The sequence below is a fragment of the Gymnoscopelus microlampas genome, assembly GCF_963454915.1.
Source record: "Gymnoscopelus microlampas genome assembly, chromosome: 7".
NCBI classification, from domain to species: Eukaryota; Metazoa; Chordata; class Actinopteri; order Myctophiformes; family Myctophidae; genus Gymnoscopelus; species Gymnoscopelus microlampas.
In genome coordinates, this window is record NC_139944.1 from 29,573,782 (window position 1) to 29,595,817 (window position 22,036).

At 41.0% G+C, this 22,036-nt stretch overlaps 1 protein-coding gene across 2 annotated transcripts in view; it reads left to right on the top strand.

Annotated features, from left to right (window-relative positions):
• Nucleotides 1–313: 313 nt before the first annotated feature.
• Nucleotides 314–22,036, top strand: part of LOC311049088 (protein FAM107B) — a 37,627-nt gene continuing 15,904 nt past the window's right edge. Inside the window, exons 1-2 of one of the 2 annotated variants that reach the window (XM_084062545.1) lie at nt 314–836; nt 13,588–13,675. In XM_084062545.1, coding sequence (XP_083918671.1) covers nt 813–836; nt 13,588–13,675 — 112 coding nt within the window. In that variant the 5' untranslated portion in view covers nt 314–812. Of the gene's footprint in view, nt 837–13,587; nt 13,676–17,924; nt 18,095–22,036 lie in introns of those variants that run through there. The other variant, XM_084062546.1, reaches the window with a different exon arrangement.

Sequence of the window (22,036 nt, forward strand, 5' to 3'; positions counted from 1 at the left end):
AAAGATATTAGGCTATTTTAAGATGGAATTGCAATTTCTCAAGGCGGGTGTTATGGTCTTTCAATGTGAAAGATATTTCAAAGTAGTTTCACAGTACATTTTTCTACACCTTAAGAGGGAAACAGTATACCATACCACTGACATAATCCTAGACGATTAGTGGCACAGTGGCACTATCACAATCTATGGCCCTGGCTGCTCTCTCTCTCCCTTTGCTCTTGTTGCCTTGTCACTGCCAATTAGCATAATCTGGGGCTGTTATCCTTAACTCCTCAAGTTAAGAGTAGGGAGTCACAGGTGGCTGAGAAGGGTCTGCCCTTCCAGCTCTGCACAGATAGGCACTTTGCACACTCACTGACACACACACATACACACATGGGCAGTCTACAGCCCTCCACCACACTCTGCCTCTCTTTGCACAGCCAGGCTGCCTCATAATCAAGAATGGCCTTTTCATTACCTTGGACCTATTTTTAGTCCCACTGTGGAGCTGACAATGTTGGAATTTCTATCTTTTGAAGATCCATTTTTGTTTTCGACTCACCTTTTTTAGTAGACAACCTAACTGATCCCAGTCAGTTGTCAGAGAGCCAGACAGGGTGAGAGCCAGGCTGAGGACACTACTGTCACTGGACTCTCTGTCTGTCTGTCTGTCTGTCTGTCTGTCTGTCTGTCTGTCCCTACACAGGAGAACGCTGCAGGGACAGACAAGAACAGACCCTAAGCAACAAAGGCAAAGAAGTGGAGACCCTTGCAGAAACTTGCAGTGGTTGTTTACTGCATTGTTTCTTGTGGACACACAATCACAAACAATGGGAGCGTCTTATGGAAAAAAGGTATTGCTGTTTACTGTTTAAGTATGGAGATTATTTTTTCTTAAAGGGCTTAAATGTAACATTTGAGAGAAATGTAGCGTTTGAGAGAAACGGAACTTAGGACAACATTTTGCGGTAGATTACTTCTTACTCGGCTTAGGTATTTAGCTTCGAGTTATTTTCATCAACACCAATTTGGGCCTGTATATGATCTTCACCACAGTGGGAGTATACTGTACATACTGTAAGCTGAACAACTGTAGATGAAACACACACATCATGTAGAGATGACGTGCTGGGTAATGAAAGCAAGCATAAAATACATTAAAGTAGCCACACAATCATTGCTCTGCAGCAGTAATTTATTAATACATTAAAGAAAGACTAAGCCGCCTGATGAAGGCAGCTTAGCTGATAAAACATTGTTTTTTGAGTGGTGCCAACCACTCCTATATCTGACTTTGTCTGTGTGTTCGTCCGTATGTATGTATGTCCAATAAACAAACATTGATGACAACATCAATACGGGGCTCATCAAAGGCACCACTCTCTTCACACAGGGTGTGATTTTTGAGTGGTGCCAACCACTCCTATATCTGACTTTGTCTGTGTGTCCGTCCGTATGTATGTCCAATAAACAAACATTGATGACAACATCAATACTGGGCTCATCAAAGGCACCACTCTCTTCACACAGGGTGTGATTTTTCTTTAACGTCTTAATAAATTATTGCATCTGAGCTACGAGTATCTGTGAATGATTCAACCCACAGAGGAAATATATTATTTCAACATTTACACAATATTTATGAGAAATATATTCCAAAGGCTCAAAATATTATTTCAAATATACAGTATACTATGTACGGGTATGTATCAATATTTTGAAACGTACACGTGAAAGATTCCAAGTACACATTTGTTGTTGAAAGCTGATTCATTGTCAATGTGAATGTGAGTATTTCGCTGTTGGTATACCCATATATTATAGAGACCTGATAGTGATAGTGGCTTTGTTTCCACTAAACATGGTCAAACTTTACACTTCATCACAATGTACATATTCTCCATCTAAATCTCCACAATGAAAACCAAGGCACACATAAGACCAGGGGATATAAGTCCATACATTCTCTGGATGTTTACTGTATGAGTGGAACTTGCGGCATAAGAGCATATTGTGCATTCACAAATATTCAAGCTATGGGGCGGGACACACCTGTTACAGTACGTGGGCGTGTGGATCGGAGCATGTGTTGCATTGCCATGGTGTTGTGTATACATACAGATGACAGCTGACAGTGTGTAGCTCAGCTATGCAACAGTAGTATTATGGGGTGCCTACATCACCCCTCATATAACCTCTCCTAACACCCAATTCATAATTAAACTAGTCATACGACTACGTTGCTCACTGAAAACATGTGGCAGAAAACAAACTCTCTTCTTTCTTTATTATTATTATTTTTGGCTGGTTTATGCTTTACTTCAGATAGGGAAGAAACCAAGTGCAGAGAGAGAGGAGAGACATGCAAGACAAGACAGCGTTCAGATTCAAACTCAGGTCTTCATGTTCACAAGGAGCATTATGGTCTGAGCACTAACTGAGCCATCAGGGACCCCAACTCTCTTTCTAATTTGTAACTTATTTCTTATCACTTTGGGTAACTGTTAAGACCCTGTACTCTTGACTTTTGGTTGTTGTAATAATGATGATTACCACCGGGGGCCTATACTGTAAAATCCTGAATGTTGTAAGACTGTATTATGTGTAATCAAACACTGTACAAATGTAACCAAATGGACCCTTACCAGTTCATTTGGTTACATTGTACACTCTCAAGAGTTACAAATGCCAATAACACTGGGGATTTTACTGTGTATAGGATGAGAAACTTGTTTTGTCATTGTTCCTCTTGTCAGATGCTCTGGGCAAGAGCAAGTGTAGGGATAAATATCACACACAAATCAACTGTTACAATAGCTGACACTGAAACACAACTCAGACAACATATACTGTATGTGCAATATGAGCACTGAAGTCAAGAAGGGAACGGTGTCACTAAAGTAGATTCGTGAAGGTTTCACAATTTGTTGAACAAAGGTTGATATCGTTCATGTGGGGTGGGAATAGATAAAGTGCAGTGCAGTCCAACTTTATTTGAACAGTCATGTGTCATTGTCACAATGAAAAGTGGGTACACATCTCGTAATCTGCAAGCAAACAGCCCTTTGCTTCAACAATACCCTCAATGAGCAGTACATTTACCAATCACAAGTACATCAGTACGTTTATCAATCACAGACGCATGATCTGGATACACATTGTTCCAAAACACGTCATTATTATTCCTATATGGAATTCTGGAAGAGCACCTATACAGTCCCAGTTTGCATGTTACAATAATTAAAATCATGATTAAATATTGTTAGCTTAATTATCAGTGTGCAGGTATTTCTTCCTTTATTTTTGTTATCATTAAAAAAAAAAGTGGTCATGGTTAAATCAACATTTTAAATCAACTACCATATCAGCATACTGTATTCATTTCTGATACAGAGCCAGGTATCTTTGAATTTGACATTCTGCTTATTGACTTGGACTGGCAATTGAGTTTGGAGAGAATTTCCACCACAAAGATGAGGGACAGAGTGAGAGACAGAATGGGGAAAGAGCAGCTCTGGGCTTTCATTCGTTGTAAATGTCACTGTGCCTGACTGAGCTGTAATTTCATTACCCTCTGCCAGCTTCCAGGCATTGCTTGGCAGGCACTGTTTGGATGCCCGGTTTGGACTTCACAGTCCTTGTACCAACCCCAGAGATCACAACAACACTGCCTTTCTATTGCGCAGAGACGCTGTCAGACTTCTGGAGAAGACAACTGTGCGGCGCAAGTTTGTATAGGGTTCAAACCTGTCGACAGTGTCCAAGTTTGTAGGGTTCAAAATCGTGTACCTTTCTATGTCCTTAGGGACGGACAATGCACTTCAAACCTCAGATTTCACGGACAGCAAAAAGCAACAGTTGTCTGGACCTGTATTCATCAAGCAAGTACAAATCTACAACAACCCTAGCAACAAAGCCCAGATCTCTCTGACCAATCCATAATTCATAGTTATTTTGGATGGCGAAGGATAAGTTCACTTGGGGTTGCATTTATCTTTTATTGAGACAGAAAGCAGAAGGATACTGGTATATTTCTATCCCAGGACAGCTGTGTGTGGCGGGTCAGAACTCAGCGCCTCATCCACTACACCATTAATGGGCATTACAGTTCAACTGATATCACTGTCTGAATGTAACTTGGCAGTGAACTGCAGCACTCTGCCCTCAGAGAGGGAGGCAGAGTCTGTGAATGAAGAGCAACACGTTTTATTTTCAGAACAATTTCTGTGGTTATGTAAGGCAACACAGCTCATTTGGCAACTTGAAGGCAGAACATGTGACCAATTCCTGACCCTTATGATTTGGTGGTCTTTGCCAGTCTCACTCTGCTGGTCATGTCTGTTTAGATTTGTCAAAATGTACGTATCATCTACGTACTATCTTCATTTTGTCATCAGACCCTTATATATATTTCACTTAGAACACTTGATTCTACAGTTGGAGTATTTTTAGTCTGTTGGTTAATTTAGGGCAGGGATTTTCTCTGATTGTCTTAATCTACCTCAGTGGGTCTTTGGCACAAGATGGATTTAGCACAGAGACAGCCCAGATACCAGCAGAGTAAACAAACTATCCTACATAACATCGCTGTCTGGGGGAAACCTTGTATATCAAAAGATGTTACTTTTGAGGAAATGGAAAAAAATATCCTGTGTTCCAATGAATCCAATGTAGAACTTACAGTACAATTAGTTTTATATTATTTAATTGTTAATACTTTTCATTGTTTAAATCCTATATTCAAATTGGCTAATGGGACGGCAGGCCGACGGGCGGGCGGCCCATCACTATGACCCAGACATAACCCTGTCACATGCCTATATATGAGCATATACTGATGACATCAGGGATCTCCATATATGGGCATAAAAGGGACAAGGACTGACATAGCGGTCGGATCGGCGGTGCTCTAGTAATTATAAACCCCAGACGTAACCACTTTCAAAATGTCGAAGAAGAAAAACTCCTTTTGCACACCTACGGAGACGGACAGGTGCGTCGGAGTAATTAACTCGAAGAGCAGAACAAAGGGAATCCCGTACATACCTGATGAAGGTCTGAGTGACCAAAACAAATCCCTTTTTCTGCACTTTCAAAATGTAAAAAAAAAAGAGGCAGATCTTCAAGCTCACAAACTCAAAAAGTAAAGTAATTTACGAAATTAACAGAAAATGTTGAAATATGGAGATATGGAAAATATTTCCGCCTGACAACGACGATAAGACAACAGCAAGGTGTGCACTGTGCTGGACATACTGTGCTGGACATACTGTACACAAGTGAAGTCAAAGTAGAGGACATTTTCATGCGCTGGGAAACCTAAATGCAACATATTAAAAAGAATACCAAAGGCAGAGAAAAGGGAGTTAAAGGAAATTTCCCTACAAATGAAAGAGTGTGTGTGTGTGTGTGTGTGTGTGTGTGTGTGTGTGTGTGTGTGTGTGTGTGTGTGTGTGTGTGTGTGTGTGTGTGTGTGGTCCCCCTAGTCAGTTCAGTTGTAAGGAAATTTGCCTGCAAATGAAAGAAGTTTGTAAGGAAATTTCCCTACAAATGAAAGAATGTGTGTGTGTGTGTGTGTGTGTGTGTGTGTGTGTGTGTGTGTGTGTGTGTGTGTGTGTGTGTGTGTGTGTGTGTGTGTGTGTGTGTGTGTGTGTGTGTGTGTGTGTGTGTGTGTGTGTGTGTGTGTGTGTGTGTGTGTGTGTGTGTGTGTGTGTGTGTGCGCGTGCACAGCATGTGTACGTGCGTGCGCGTCAGGGTTAGGTTAGGTGTAGGTTAAGGTTAGGTTCGGCCAGCAGGTAAATTGAAAAAGTGGTTTTAAAATTAATACTTTGACAGTAATACTGTGAATGAGCACTTGTGTATGTGCCTATGTGTCTGTCTGTCTGTCTGTCTGTCTGTCTGCCTGCCTGCCTGCCTGCCTGCCTGCCTGCCTGCCTGCCTGCCTGCCTGCCTGCCTGCCTGCCTGCCTGCCTGCCTGCCTGCCTGCCTGTCTGTGTGTGTGGTGAAGAATAGGCAGTAGATATAGTTCATATCTCCCCTTGCTTCAAGAAGTTCATTCAGCGTACAGTATGTGAAACATATAGTTTATCCCAATCATAGAGTACACATTAACTATGTGGACATTTTGCATTGAAAAGCAATGATCAGCAGAGCGTGAAGTGGAAAATGTTCCTCTTAAAGAAGTTAAAGATTAAACCTGAAGCTTAACCCAACCATTTGATAAATAGTTCATTCAACAACATACATCAAAAATCAACGGTCTAAAAGAATGGGCTCCTTATGTGTGGGTATGTTGGAGTGTTTGGGAATTTTGTGTGTGTGTGTGTGTGTGTGTGTGTGTGTGTGTGTGTGTGTGTGTGTGTGTGTGTGTGTGTGTGCGTGTGTGTGTGAGAGAATCGGCTATTTTTGGCAAAGAGATTTGGTGTTGACGGATAAAGTGGTCAATGAAAAGTTGTAACTCAATTCCGGTTCTATAAGACTACAGGAGTTAAAGTGGTTAAGATGAATTGAGATGTGTTTCCATACAGGGTTCAGTAAAAGGAAGAAAGCACCTCAGACACATCTTGCCCTCCATTCGTCTGTAATAATCCATTAAACAGGAGGAATTCAGAACCAGGAACCATGGAGGCAGACAGATACTTGTGGTCAGTGGTACAAAACATGAATAATTCAGAAACTGAGATCACACAGTATAATTCTGAGTAGTATTTGAACTCTGAGAGCATAAAATGTAGCCACATTTGTATCTGTGTTACAAATGGCTACATTATCGTTGAGGATTTTACTGTTTCACACTATGTGTGTGCGCTGTGCGGATCCAATGCTGGACAAATGTGTTCTACACCTGTATTTTATAGCAGGCAGTTTGTGACGTGACGGTGCAGCGATAACAGATTCTCTCTTTTGAAATGAATTCATTGCAGAGCAATGTCATGAAAAGATTACGTGTGATCAAGAGAGAATCCAGTTAAAGCTATCTGCTATGAATGTGCATGAACAGTTCCTAGCGATGTTATATATGCCATATAGTATAATGTATGGCTTGATTGGCTTCTATGTCAAATAATTAATTTACACTCAATAAACCTTCTAACCATGACCATGTAGGACAAAACTGTGAAATAGATCCCAGTGTAATTAAATGGCATGATTATAAGTATTTTTAAGAGATGATTTCTATTTCAGAATAAGCGATGCCATTCCTATTAAATCCAAGCTTTATTGAATTTCATGACATTTGCATTAGATCAGCCTGGGGATGTTGAGTTCTGTTGACTAACCTTTGCTTCGCAAATGATTAAAATACCATTTCTATTTCAGAAGAAGGGAAGCCATTTATAAACCGTGGTATGTGTTGTTGTCATGAGGTGACAGGTCAGGAACTGGAATGTGGCTTCATATGATTGTAGCCACCACAGACAAGGTCAAATGTTACCTAGGAGTAACAAAGTAACTGTCTTGGTCTGGTCTGGGTGCCACATTGTTGAGATTACAGCAGAAAGAGTTGAAACTATTATTTGCAAAATAACAGTTAGTCAGCGTAACTCAACATCCCCAGGCATCTAATGTAAATGCCATGAAATTCAATCAAGCTTGTATTTTTCTGCACCAGTGCATTTGTGACATTATACTGTATATAGAAATCAAGTGGATGTCGCTGAAACTCATTTAAAGGGATAGTTCACAAAAAAAAAAAAAAAAAATCCTATCGATTATTCAACCCATGGAGACTTGAATTCATGGATTTTTTTTTGTTTTTGTCGCATTCCTAAGCCAATAATTTGATCACCAGCGGACCGGTAGGCAGCGTTTCCGGTAGGAGACACAAAGGAGACTCTTTGTGTCTCCTACCGGAACCGCTGCCGGTCATCAAATTATTGGCTTAGGAATGCGACAAAAACAAAAACATATCCATGGGTTGACTAATCGATAGAAAAAAAGTCATTTTGGGGGTGAACTATCCCTTGAAACAATCCCTATTTCAAAAAGCATTGTTGACGTGACAGTGTGTGGTTTTTAGGGCCCCCAGAAACCTTGGGCCGGCACTGCAGCAGGTCCCAGGATGTCGATTAGCCTCATGTCTGTGTGGTATTTACTGTATGCTAACTGTCTGAGCCACAAGGCCATACAGATCTATTACAATGTATTACTCAGCTAGTGTGTGCTTGGGTGACCCCTGTTTACCACCAGGCAGCCAGATAACATCTTGTGTTGGAGACACAGGTTTCCTTGCGCGACCTCATCGCAGGGGTGTGTGACGCAAGCATGGCATAGCCTCAAGGCTATTTAGGATAAAAGATTTTAAGGACACACTTGTAGAACCTTGTTAGTTTGTAGACTCTTGTGAATATATCCAGCTTACTTGCATTATAACTGTGACTCAATAGCTTCTCAGTTAATCAGCTAATTAACAACCTATCTGTTTAGCTCACGTACAGTTTTAATCTGTATCTGCCCACCAGCTTGCCTGTCTGTCTGTCTGTCTGTCTGCCTGCCTGCTTCTGGGGTTCTGCACTTGGGCCCACCTGTCAGACCCTAACAAGTGCAATATACAGCTGAAATCTCAGACATGGCTAACACAATACAAGAGAGATTTGACAACCCCCCGGCCGAAACTAGTACAAATAAATAAAATATACACGCAGACCTCAGATATGTCATACAAGAATATAGATGTCCACAGTATATCTATAATATAAACCTTGGCATATGAGATAACAACTGAATCTGCACCTAAAGTAAACATAAAGAAGTAGTTTATGTTTTGAACAACTCATTTCAACAACAGCTAAAGTTTGCATTGATTTTCCTTTTTCATTGAAACATATCCTTGGAAACCTGTCCTGTACTGTTATGAAGTGTGCTCTGTGTCAGACAAAGAATGCATGCCATGTGGCAATGAAGTAGCAAATATTTGGTTATTGTATTATGTTACTGCATGGCTTTTGTTGAGCTTATTGAATTTGCTTACAGGGTGGGTGGAATTGACAGTGAAATATTGAAGTCTCCCAAGTTCAGAAGAAGTTCAGTACAAAGAGAAGTACAGTATGTCTGGAGGTTAGTCAGAATAACAATATTTCACCTGTTTGATTCTTTGCAAATGGACAGAACCATGTTATGCAAGGCCATGCCGTACAGAACTATTTTAGTTACAACCATTTCCAATCTTTGTAGAATAAAGAGCTCTGGAAAATCTTTGAATTTTCTTTGGAAAATGTCAAAATGTCAATACAGCAATGGATATTGCATTGATATTAAAAACAAAATGTACTTTGTAATTTGTACTCTTGAATACTACGTACTTTCACTCGTAATTGAGTAATATTTGACCAGGAGTATCTATACTTTGACTCAAGTACTGGGGGTGAATACTTTGTCCACCACACAACCAACTGTGGTGCCAGGGCTTGCTGAGGAGTTGCTTGGTCAGTAATTAAGCAGAGTGCTTGACATGAAGTGACCCAACAGCCTAGCAGAGTTGAGTTATTAAGAGCCCCCTCAAGAAGCGTGGTAACATGGTGGATGCAAATGTGTCATTTCACTCATGTCCACTAGATGTCAGACTGCCCTTTGTACCTTTCACCTTTAAGTTTTGCATGGAGGTATCGGACAAATAACTGTAGTAATGAATAGTAATAATAGACAAAACGACATTATAATGGAGACACATACAGTACATTACAAGACTTATATTCAGGTACAATCAGCATACACATGCAGGCGTAATGTCAAACCTACTGTATAGTTCTATAGATGAATCTCTCTCTCTGTCTCTCTCCAGCCATTTTAAAATGTGCATTTATATTCTCAATGTATGTATCCGTATGGCTGTAGTTGATATGTTGATCAGGCTGATTTTCTCTGCCAGCCTGCCAACCAAAGCTCCAGCCTGCCTGCTCTGGCCAGTAGGTGCAATAACATTGTAATTTCCCCAATCCCATTGCAGTTTGCAAGACTTTTACTCTTGTAAAATTGTCTTGTTGCAGTGTCCATGGTTTATACTAGAAGGTGTCGAACCAATCCTTCTTCTCTACAATATATATATAACTAAATTCTAATTGTACAGACATAATATCACACAGAAACAAAATGTTCCGAGCCAAATTCAATACATTTCATTATAATATTTGACCTATTTCACGACAGAACAAATTATTGTGAAGTGAGGAATCATACAGTAGGATGATATCCCTTAATGTCTGTATTCAGTACTCAATGACAGCATCATTGAAAGTATAGACTTACAGTATATCTTACAGACATTAATTCCAACTAAGCTCATTTCAAACTCAACTCTATAGTTATTAGCACAGGCTTTGCTGCTTATGACTTCTTACGTGACCCAGCTGAGCTGTTGCTAATACTGCTTAGAAAGGCCTCAATATATTTCAAAGCCAGGTCAGAGGGGGTTATAGGTGCCATAGGACAAATAAAGCTTAACCAACTCTGTTCTGTGGTATGTTGCAAAAGGGACAGATACTGTAAAAGCCAAATCTGTTAATTTAACTCTGAGGGTGCACACATTACAATTATACCCTCTCCGAGTTACAGATTGATTAAATAACACAGAGGATTTTACTTTGTAGATGCATGTATACAGTATGTGCATATACAGTATAATGTATTATACTGTATGCATATATGATATATGCATACTATCCATGTTGTACAAGTTACATGGAATAGTACATGCATGGATGTACATGCGTACATCCCTCAAACCCTGAGGAAGACTGTATTTGTTGAAACGTTGGTTTCATTTCATTAAACTTTCTGCATCGTGGCTAAGAGTTGTGCGGCCTCATCCTTTTCAACATTACATCCTAAACCTAACCATAAAGTCCCACCACAGGAAGTCAAAGCATATAGATTAACACAGAGTAAAGTTTCTGTAGAGTAATGTGTGTCAGGGCTGGAAGAGAGATTGAAATGCCATTTAGAGTTGATTTCACAGGATTTGGAACATTTCACATCATTTGGTACATTTTAGTGATTATCGTCCTGGTGTTGTATGTTAACGTAAGTCAAGAAGAGTCTATGTAGAAGGATGTTTCCTCAAGGTCACTCACTACACTATATCAATATGCTGGCATGAAGCTTGAGCCGGGACAGAAGAGTGGAACTCCCTGTTCCAACACATGGACAACAGAAGCCAATTTAGGAGAAAGAGATCATTCATTAAATCAAATCCAACACCCTCAGATACACACGCCCACCCCACACACACACACACACACACACACACACACACACACACACACACATGCATGGATCCATGCACACACATGTGTGCATGCATGTGTGCGTGCGTGCGCGCGCGCGCACACACACACACACACACACACACACACACACACACACACACACACACACACACACACACACACACACACACACACACACACACACACACACACACACACACACACACACACACACACACACACACACACACACACACACACACACACACACACACATTCCCATGCAGTGAGCAGCATTCACCTCACACCTCAATATCCCCCACACACCCTTTGCTAGTGGTGGTGGTGGTGGTGGTGGTGGTGGTGGTGGAAGGGGGGGGGGGAACTAAGACAGTAAGGGCCTTGTCACCACATTGAAGCCTAAGGCAGACTCTCCTAGCAACCATAGAACACCAACACAATATCCATTCAGCCAGCGGAGAGGGGTGTCCAAGTGTCCCTGTGTCTGAAAAGACCCAGTCCACTGGGAAGGGGCTGGAGGATGCAAGGCTCTGGTATGGAGGAGCAGAGTAGAGCCCTGGAACCCAGCCAGAGAGAGGGATGAAGGGGGAGAGGGAGGAGTGAGTGGGGGTTGAGAAAAATAGTAGCTCACTAGCTCGCAACTTGTAGATCTTCTAGACCTAGAGCTTGTAGATCAGCTATTTTCTGCAAAGATATACGGTATTTAGTGTAAAGCAGTGGTTCCCAAACTTTTTAAATTTCAAGGACCCCCAAAACTCTGAGAGTGTAATAATGGAGCTAAATGGGCCCTCTCATAGTTACAGACCTGTTAGGGTCCATTTCGAACTCCCTCAAGGAACCCTGAGGGTCCTTGGTCCCCACTTTGAGAACCACTGGTGTAGAGGGAAAAAAGGAGGGAGCCTATTAATAGTATAGCTCCATTTGGGGATTCCGGTAAACTACGAATATAGAGTTTAAGTGGATAATAGTCCAAAGCAAAGTCAAAGCAGAAATGGGTTAACTAATATTGCAGAAATGGCCCTGTAGAAACAATATGTCAAGTGTTTCTGTAATGTAAGTAGATGTTTAACACCTCTGCTGGGCAAACTGTTATGATGAGGAATATAATCTTTATGATTGAACAAACAACTCTCAATTCAACACCAAACCAGTATCACAAATAATTAGCCTAACAGTAAACATTTTCACAAAGTGACATTTTAAAGACAATGGGAAGGCAGATTAAGATGAAACAGAGAAGAATAGTTTTGGTTTAGGGAGGGGAAGGGAAAGGACCAAAAAGGAAGGCAGTGAAAATAAGATGGATGATGGCAAAGGAGAGAGAGAAGCTGTTTCTTACTTGGAGGGGAAATGAAGGTTAATTCCATTCTGGGTTCCTCTGCAGAGCATTGTAGCATTCTAATGGCAGTATATTAAAGGGTAACAAAATTTGTGTGAAGTCTGACATCTTTGGTAAAAAGCAGGGTACTGCACTGGCCATCCGTTATTGGCTGGTATTGTGCTAGGTCAGGAGATATCACCAAAAGGAGTTAGGGGAAGAATAGGGAAAACCGCAGAAAAGATTTATGGCAGGCGATGTCCTCATCCAAAACCAAACGCAAACGCAGAGAAAAAGCTGAGCTTTTGATATGTCAGTGGAGGTTGTACTTCCACACACCATTCAGAGTCCTCCATGCAAGTGCTTTCCTTTCTTTAAGGCCTTGCTCTGTCGAGTTGACAGGTATAACCCAGCCAATGCTGGATATCGAAATCTGAACACAGTCATAACGCGCCACAAAGTGGCTACTCATTTGTGATGAGTCATTTGCTCTGCCAACATTATCAGAGCTAATGACAGGAGTCAACCCTATCGTTTCTGGAGAAACGTTCAATGACAGCGTTTTTGGACCACAAAAACGTTAGGTTTAGGGCTTAGGGTTAGGGTTAAGGTTAAGGTTAGGTTTAGGGTTTGTTAGTATGCAACGTAAAATCGACGATTGACCCTACATGATTCTCATCTGCGGACCACGTTCACATGCAACGTTTTTGGGATAAAAAATGTTATCACTGTACGTTTCTGTGTACAGTGATAATATTTTCAGCAAAACGTACTCTGACAACGTTTTCTCTGGCGACCAGGCTGCAGGAGTAGCCCAGGAGTTTCCTCTCTCAGTTTGTCCTGTCTGTGTCACACTCTAGAATAAGGTAGTGACATCAACTGGCACCACCCGTTCAGTACCCTGCTTTTTCACCATTAGATGTCAAGTTTCAGACATATTTTATTATGATGCAATGCCAGCAACGCAACATGAACTAGTATGAATTCTGATTTACAATGTTCCGCAATACTATGTCTACATTGAAACTATTATTTACTATCCTCCTCCTCTCCTCCACACAGAAGGCCTACAACATTGACCACGGGCCACCGGCAAAGCAGCAGCGTGTAAAAAATGGAAACCACTCTAATGGAAACCCCAACGGTTCAGGTAGGTTCTGGCCTTATCACGTTACAGCCCTTCTTAGAGAACAATTGTGACCCAACCTCTGATGGTTATCCCACCTTGTCGTTCTGCTTTCCATGCACGTAGAGGTGTAATGGACCTGTTGCCTGTTGGCCATGAGCTGCCTTTGGCCGTGCCACTTCGCTACCTCTTAGGAGGTGTTCTGTTGATTTTATTTGTCTGTCGTGAAAGAAGGGGCGGACAGACAGGATGACATTTGACACAGGTCATGAGCCCAACTTGAGCCCATGACATTGTGGGTCTGTCTCTATGTGGTATGTGGAACAACTCGTGACGCCAAACACACTAATATTACATTATTGTCAATAGACTTTTTTATTTATTTAAGTTGCCAATTTTTGTACCCGTTTTGTCTCCCAATTCAATCGTTATGCCAATTACCCCTCCCAACAGCTGTTGTACCTTACTGGCTCAGTAAGTAAAAGTATCAATACTGCAATGTAGAAATGCTTTGTTACAAGTAAAAGTCCGGAATTCAAAATGTACTTGAGTAAAAGTACAAAAGCATTGGTATTAAAATGTACTTAAAGTACCAAAAGTAGAAAGTACTCATTATGCAGAATGACCCATTTCAAGTTTTCAAATGTATACATTATATTTTGAAAATAGCAGATCTACAAGCTCACAATGCGTTACGATGCGACGCATTGTGAGCTTGTAGATCGGCTATAAAATGTATAGGGTTGCAATGGTTAATGTTTGCTTTGTAATAATAATCAAAATCTACAAAGTAACTAGTAACTAAAGTTTTCAAATAATTGTAGTGGAGTAAAAGTACAATATTTGCCTCTGAGATGTAGTAGAGTACAAGTAAAAGTACTGAAAATTGGAAATACTCCAGTGAAGTAAAAGTACCTCAAAATTGTACTCAAGTACAGTACTTGAGTACAAGTACTGTTAGTTTTTACTCTTACTGTAGTTACTTTCCACCACTGCTCACAGGTGCGCCCCCAGCCCGGATACGTCGCTGACGCAGCAATAAATATGGCCCTCCCCGCCAGCTTCCTTCCCCCAAACATGGTCAATTGTGTTGGTGTAGACGCTCGGCCTAGTGGGATACACCACGTGGATTAACCCCCTAGACTCCATGGTGGTGGACATGTACCCCTCTAAGGAGATAAACATTTTTGCCTGAAAGTCTTGCTTTTACCAGTCTAAAAACAAAAAGGAGGGGGAAAAAGTCTAGAAGAAAAGGTCATGAAACTTACTTGCAAGAATTAGTTTGTTTGTTTATGTATTTATTCATTCATACATTTATGGGTAATTTCAAATGACAGATTTGGGGGAAGCTTGGATGTGATATAATGAGATCTAATTTGAAGCGGTACATGTGCTTTGGCAAACACATTAGTTTGTACAATTTTGATCCGGTATTGTGTTTGGAGGCTTAAGCCTCTCAAAAACAATTACTGAGGATTTCACAGGAGAGAACATTGCTACAAGTGGATGTTGTAGAAATGACGTGATTTTTTATTTATTTATTATTTTGCCTCATTGTTTGTATGCAAACATACTGGAAGAGTAACATGTGGAGACAAAAATATTCATTTGAATGTGAGGCCAAGCCTGCATAATTTGGACGGGTGTTTTTTTTTTCTTAGATGCGTGCCAGTGTAGTGCACTGAATTTTTGCTGATCTACAAGACCACAACATGTCGCACTGCAACAGTGGTGTAAAGTAACAAAGTATGCGTTGCGACGCATTGTGAGCTTGTAGATCGGCTATAAAATTATAGGGTTGCAATGGCTAATGTTTGTTTTGTAATAATAATCAAAATCTGCAAAGTAACTAGTAAATAAAGTTTTCAAATAATTGTAGTGGAGTAAAAGTACAATATTTGCCTCTGAGATGAAGTGGAGTAGTACAGAAAATTGGTAGTAAAGTACTTGAGTAAATGTACTTAGTTACTTTTTACACCGCTGTTTTTCAGGAATGCTTATATCTCATTTGGACACAAACATAACAATCGCTGCACTACCATTTGCCACACTGTTGAAGAGATGCTTTGATATTAGATCAAAGCAGTTGTTAAACCAAGCGCGTCTCTTTGGGGCTAATCATAGACCTGAAAAGTATAGCAACACAGGCAACTTTGAACTCTGTATGCCACATAACAACCAAATACTCCTTGATTATACTTTAGGGTGAGCACAAAAAGGGTATAAAAAATACAAGCTTCTTTTTATTTATTCATAATATGAGAGAGATTATTATATTAAAAAAAAGGTTGTGGTCACATCACAGCTTTGATGACGCTCATTGGGTGTGCAAGCCTAAACAATAAGCCCTCTATGACTCTATCACAGTGGTTCTCAACCAGTGGTCCGGGGACCACCAGTGGTCCTTGAGGGGGTTCCGGGTGGTCCCCAGCTAAATGATGGAAGAGTTTGGTAACCAAATGGACCCTCATGGATCTTTAACTCTTGAGAGCGTAGAATGAAACCAAAAAAGGGTCCATTTGGTTTCATTTTACGCTCTCAAGACAACCACAGCCATCTCAGACTGTCTCTGGAAAGGAATGGCTCATTTTCACAAATATTGATTTGACTTCCCAAGGTCAGAGGAAAGTGAACGAATACAAAACAAGGGACGCTATGATTTCTCAAACATGTAATCTCTTGAATAGCCCGGTATAATAGAAAGAGAACATGACGTCACGCCATTGAAAGTAATAGCTGAAAACCTCTCAAGATGGCGCCACCTGTCCATCGAACTCAATGGACGGGGGGCGAGCGGTCGCTTGTTCTAAATAGTATATTTTAAAATATTACGGTACATTATGAATTAAGATATTTTTCTTTTTTTTCCTTTATCTTTTTGTGGTCCTTGGCCCTATGGTATAGTAGTTTGTGTAGTGGTCCCTCTAGCCTTCTTCCGAGCACTTGTCCTGGCCCTTCTCGGTAACATGATCATTGTGGAATCACAGAAATTGAACGATGAAATATGGGCACTAATGTATTGCTCTAACCCTTCCTATTGGCTGCTTGAAATGTTGGTGTTGTAAGAATTTAAATGTATTCTACATCAACAACACTTAATTTTACGACATCAGATAAATGCCAGTCAGTCACAACCTCAAAATCAATCTTCCGTAGATAAATCTAGTAAAGTTTGACCATTTTGGGAGGGTGCAATCTATGACTGTTGCTACCGCAGATATTGCTGCTGGTGTGTTTAAGAGCTATAGCACACAGAAGGAGTAAAAAAAACGACTTGTTTTCTATCAATTACACACCCCATGAAGCATTGAATTCATGGAGATTTTTTTGTTTTTGTCGCATTCCTAAGCCAATAATTTGATGACCGGCGGAAAGATGCTAATGTCTCAAGGAGGACACTGAGAGAGTCTCCTACCGGAGAGTCCGCCGGTCATCAAATTATTGGCTCAGGAATGCAACAAAAACAAAAACATCTTCATGAATTCAGTGCTTCATGGGGTGTGTAATTGATAGAAAATAGGTATTTGTTTTGGGGTGAAGTACTCCTTTAAACATTCATGACTTTTAGTTAATATGAGCAGTAAGCCTTTGAGATTAAACCCTCAGCTCTGATCCTGACTGCTAGAGACAACATACTATCAGAGTGGATGGAAAGAGAAGGGTGGAGACAGAGAGAGAGAGAGGGGGGGGGTAAAGGGAGGAAGATGGAGAGCCACAGAAAGACGGAGGAAGAGAAGAACAGATAGAAGGAGAGAAAAAGGAAGACAGACAAAGAAAGATTGAGGGAAAGAGACAAGAAGAGGGAGGAAGTGGGTGCATAAAGAGTCAGTGAGTGCATGTGGGAGGCTGTGAAGACGATAAGTTAACAACACAGCAGTGAGAGGTGGTGAGAAAGAGGCTGCAGTGACCAGAGAGAGAGAGAGAGAGAGAGAGAGAGAGAGAGAGAGAGAGAGAGAGAGAGAGAGAGAGAGAGCAGAGCAGAGCACACGTGGGAGAGATAGTGTGGGAGAGAGTGAGAACAGGTTTGAGTTTAGACTGAGGGAGGGAGGGAGGAAGAGAAGGAGAGAGAGAGATAGGGAGGGGAGAGTGGGAGCTGAGGGGAGGGGGAGTCAGGGGTGGCAGTGGAATGCTCAGGAGTGGTCATGTGACTGTTTACACTCGCCCTTTGCCGAGGGGAGGCATGTCTAAAGGACAGACGCTAGGGTGCCCAGTCTGACAACAGCACACACTCATGTAGGGCTCACTGACACACACACACACACACACACACACACACACACACACACACACACACACACACACACACACACAGAGCCCAGCTCACACCAGGAGACACACATACACACACATGAGGAAGAAGCCCAGAGATGGCCCAGAGAATGAGCCATAGCCTCTACTGTCCCGAGCAGCCTACCAGAGCCAGGGAAGGACTGGTCAAGTCAGGTAAGAGGTTTCGGCTGGCACAAAGGAAATAAGGAGATTCAGATGTCAACTTATTCTTTAACTTTTGTCGTTGTTCGGTTTTTCTGAGGCAGTACTGTTCCAAGTAACATGCACAAGCCAGTGCAACATATCAAATTTAAGTGATACGCTGCTACACTGGGAAGGGGGCTACTGTGAACGGTGTGTGTGTTAATATGAAATTGCTGCACTGAATGTGTGCTCCAGATAAGAATGAAAAGGAGAGAAAATAACTCTTTCTGAGAGGAGGGTTGGTGATGAAAGGCTTTTCAGTTCTCCACAACTCAAATCTCTGTAGGTCTCTCTACTTAATGTACCTGCTTGCATGGTCATTGGTCACACAGTACTTTACAACAACTGTGTATTCTAGTGGATGGGCAAGAAATATTCATATAAAAGCAACACTACAATCCAACTCAATTCAAATCATAACTTATGAATTTAGTTTTTGCTGCATTGTGTGTGGAATGTACTTTTTTTCATTGGGAACAAAAACTACATGACTGTGAAATTATAAAATAAAATAATTATAAAGTTACACTGGATGAGACCATAGTAACATGTTAATATTTGTCCCATTAAGATGTGTATAGTGTAAGAAGAATGATTATAAATTGTATATACTACATTTGTTACTTTAAAGATGCTGAAACAACTAATAAGTGTAAAAGCTGTGAGTCATGCAGACTTTAGGCAGCTCAATGCACCCTATAGATTTTAAATCAATACATCAATATGTGCTCCCATGTCACAGCTGACTCTGTTCTGTAATACCACTTCCTTTATCGATGTCTCTCTGGTTGTTTTCAAGTGGCAGTATCTGAGTTTTCTTAAGAGCAAATAACAGCGACAGACTTCAACCTCTGGATCAGTGGATTGGCCACGATCCTCTCAAATAAACAGTGCCGGTGCTCATGTTTGAACAGTTATCAGCAGGTTTGTGTGTGTGTGTGTGTGTGTGTGTGTGTGTGTGTGTGTGTGTGTGTGTGTGTGTGTGTGTGTGTGTGTGTGTGTGTGTGTGTGTGTGTGTGTGTGTGTGTGTGTGTGTGTGTGTGAGAGAGTATGTACTGTTGGTGCACGTATACGTTTGTACATGCTGTTGGTACATTATATTAACCACTATTCAGTCCTAGTCAACATGTTATTTTAAATAGCCCCATCTACAGTACAAGCTCACTTAGGACTTGCATCATGACACTTTGTGTGAGCCTGTACATCTGTTTTCTTGTTTTGTCACTTGCTTTTTTGTGTCTATATTGACATACCCAAAAAAGGGACACTAGGGTTAAAGTGGTTAACAGTGTAGGTTTTCTTCAGTCAATGGGCTTTTGTGTTATTTCCTTATCATGGTTTCCTTGGTTGTAACTGTAGTAGCCTACATTTAAAAGTAGGACACACGTGCTTGCTGGCTATGTTTCACGCTATGATTCCTGCTCTAAATACTAAAAACAACACACGTACGGTAATACATAATACAATACATATTTTTCAAATGTAAGTTAAGCTGCAATCCAGAACTTTTTTAAATACTTGAAACATTGTTGGATATGGGCGATACAGTACAGTATGTTAATACAATATAAATATTCTGTTGGTTGGCGGTGGTCTCCCTACTCATCCATCGAGGAATTTAAACCCTGGTGTCGAGTAGGACACGTACTGATTAACGTAGTGCTGCCTGGAGCTTATAAGCTTGGTAGACGATTGGGAGTGGTGGATGTTTGGGAGGCCTGAAGCCGATTCTACAAATTCCTTCTAAATCCTTTTCTGAAAAACGTATGTTGCTATATAAAATCTAAAATGACACAAGATGCTTCCCTGGATTGAATGGGTTGCACTCAATTAGTGTCTAAAAAGGACCAAAACAAATGTTTCTCAACCAGTGCGTTGGTACTCAGAGGGGGGTCACGCTGTTCGTAACAACCGTAATAGATGAATATTGGTCAATGTTCCTTGACTAATACAGTATTATTGTTATTTTTGTCTTGAGTTCATGGTCAATGCAACAGTCATTTCCAAGTACAAAATCAGTTGAGAAACAGTGCACCATGACCGCTTCACTGCACACATTTGATTATGAGAGCTAGAGCCCCAATGACTTCATAACATCAGGAAATGTTCTGTGCACTTGATTTTTCTCTCAGGATGAATGGATTATCTAAGTGAATAGACCATTATCCTGTGCCATTACCGAGCAACATGATCACATTTCCTCTGCTACTGTACCCAGGATGAGGCAGACAGCCCCCTTCGGCATGAATGCATGGCAGCAGCCTAAATGTGATTTGATTCTGGCGTCCTATGATAACTCAGGCCTGATCCCTATAAATGTAATGTCTACTTGTAACTAGATGATGTGCATTTGATACATGGATAGAGAACGTTCACTGTATGCACTGAGCGAGCTTGGCTCACGTGTTCTGTCCCCAAATCAATGAAACCACAGGATAGTGTGACATATGAGTGACTGAAAGTCCATGTTCCTGGAGTGTCCAGTGTAAGCAGCTGCCTGCATAGTCAGGGCTGTATTTAGAGCTGTTATAAAACCTAACGGTGAGTAGTATTAGACCAGTGGTTCTAAACCTAAAACTGGGGACCCCCCCAAAATAATCATATTTGAACTGGGGACCCCCCCCCCTCCCCAAAAGATAAATATTTGTGAAAATAGCCGATTTACAAGCTCACAGAGCTTGTAGATCGGCTATTTTCACAATCTTTGCCTCTTTCTTAATTATTCGACAATTTGACCAGTTTTTATAGTAGTTTGTTGATTTCTTTTCATTTAATTTCTTTTCTCTTTTTTTTCTCCTTTAAAAAAAGGTCTTAAAGGAGACACACCATGAATTTAAAAAAAATATTTGATATTTAATATCATATGGTGTATGTCCCTCAAACCATTTTCAAAAGGTTTGAGCCTAAATCAACACTCAGATATACTCATCCCAAGTCAATTCTCTCAGGCTTATAAAGCACTTTCAGCTGCAATACCAAAACGTCCTGTTGGGCAGAGGGGTGCTGTACTGCGGTACTGAGCAATTCTGTCTGTCAAAATACATGGGCAGAAAGTTTTGTGATGTAAGCAAACTTGCCATTCTGAGATGGCCTGTTTAGACACGCCCATTCTTAAAATCTCTGAAATGAGAATGAATGACTGAATGTTAAAAAAAAAACATTTTTTTCAACAAGTGAAATTCATGGTGTGTCTCCTTTAAAAGTCCTTAAACTGTCATTTCAACTGTCATTTTCATGTCATCTGGGGACCCCCCCCCCCCCCGAAATCAGATGACCCACAGGTTGAGAACCACTGCTCTAGACATATGTTGTCTTTGTAGAAGATCGACCGAGTTGGGGGCACGGGGGGCACAGGGGTAAAGTTCCTGCCCACCACCGCAGAGACTAGGGGTTAGTCCACAACAAACACAATTGGCCGTGTTCATGTGAAGCTGGGCGGTTTGGGTGAGCTCTATCGTTGCACTAATATCTCTACTACAGTTTGGTCAGGGAACCTGTTTAGTGGGGTGTGGAACTAAGAGGAATAACGTGTACTTCTGCATGCATTTCATCCTCCCAGACTATTAGCAGGACAAGGGTCCAAGCAGAAAGATAAAGGGAGACCTTTGTTAGTCTTGGGGAGGAAGTTCAGTTTCAGCTTCACCCAGATGATGGCTGATGACCAGGGCCGGGGGGCAAACCAGTGACCTTCTGATTAACAGACTCTCTACCCACTAACCTACGACCCAAATATTAGAATACATACAGTAGGGAATCAGGAATTGGAATACCTAAAACATTTAACAAAACAAAAAAATAGCTAAGGACACTTTCACAGAAAAAAAAAATACGTTAGAAATATATGTTTTCGACCCAGAATGTCACAGCCAAACCAACATAGTTGGTTATAATTATATCCTATCCTCTTAAAGC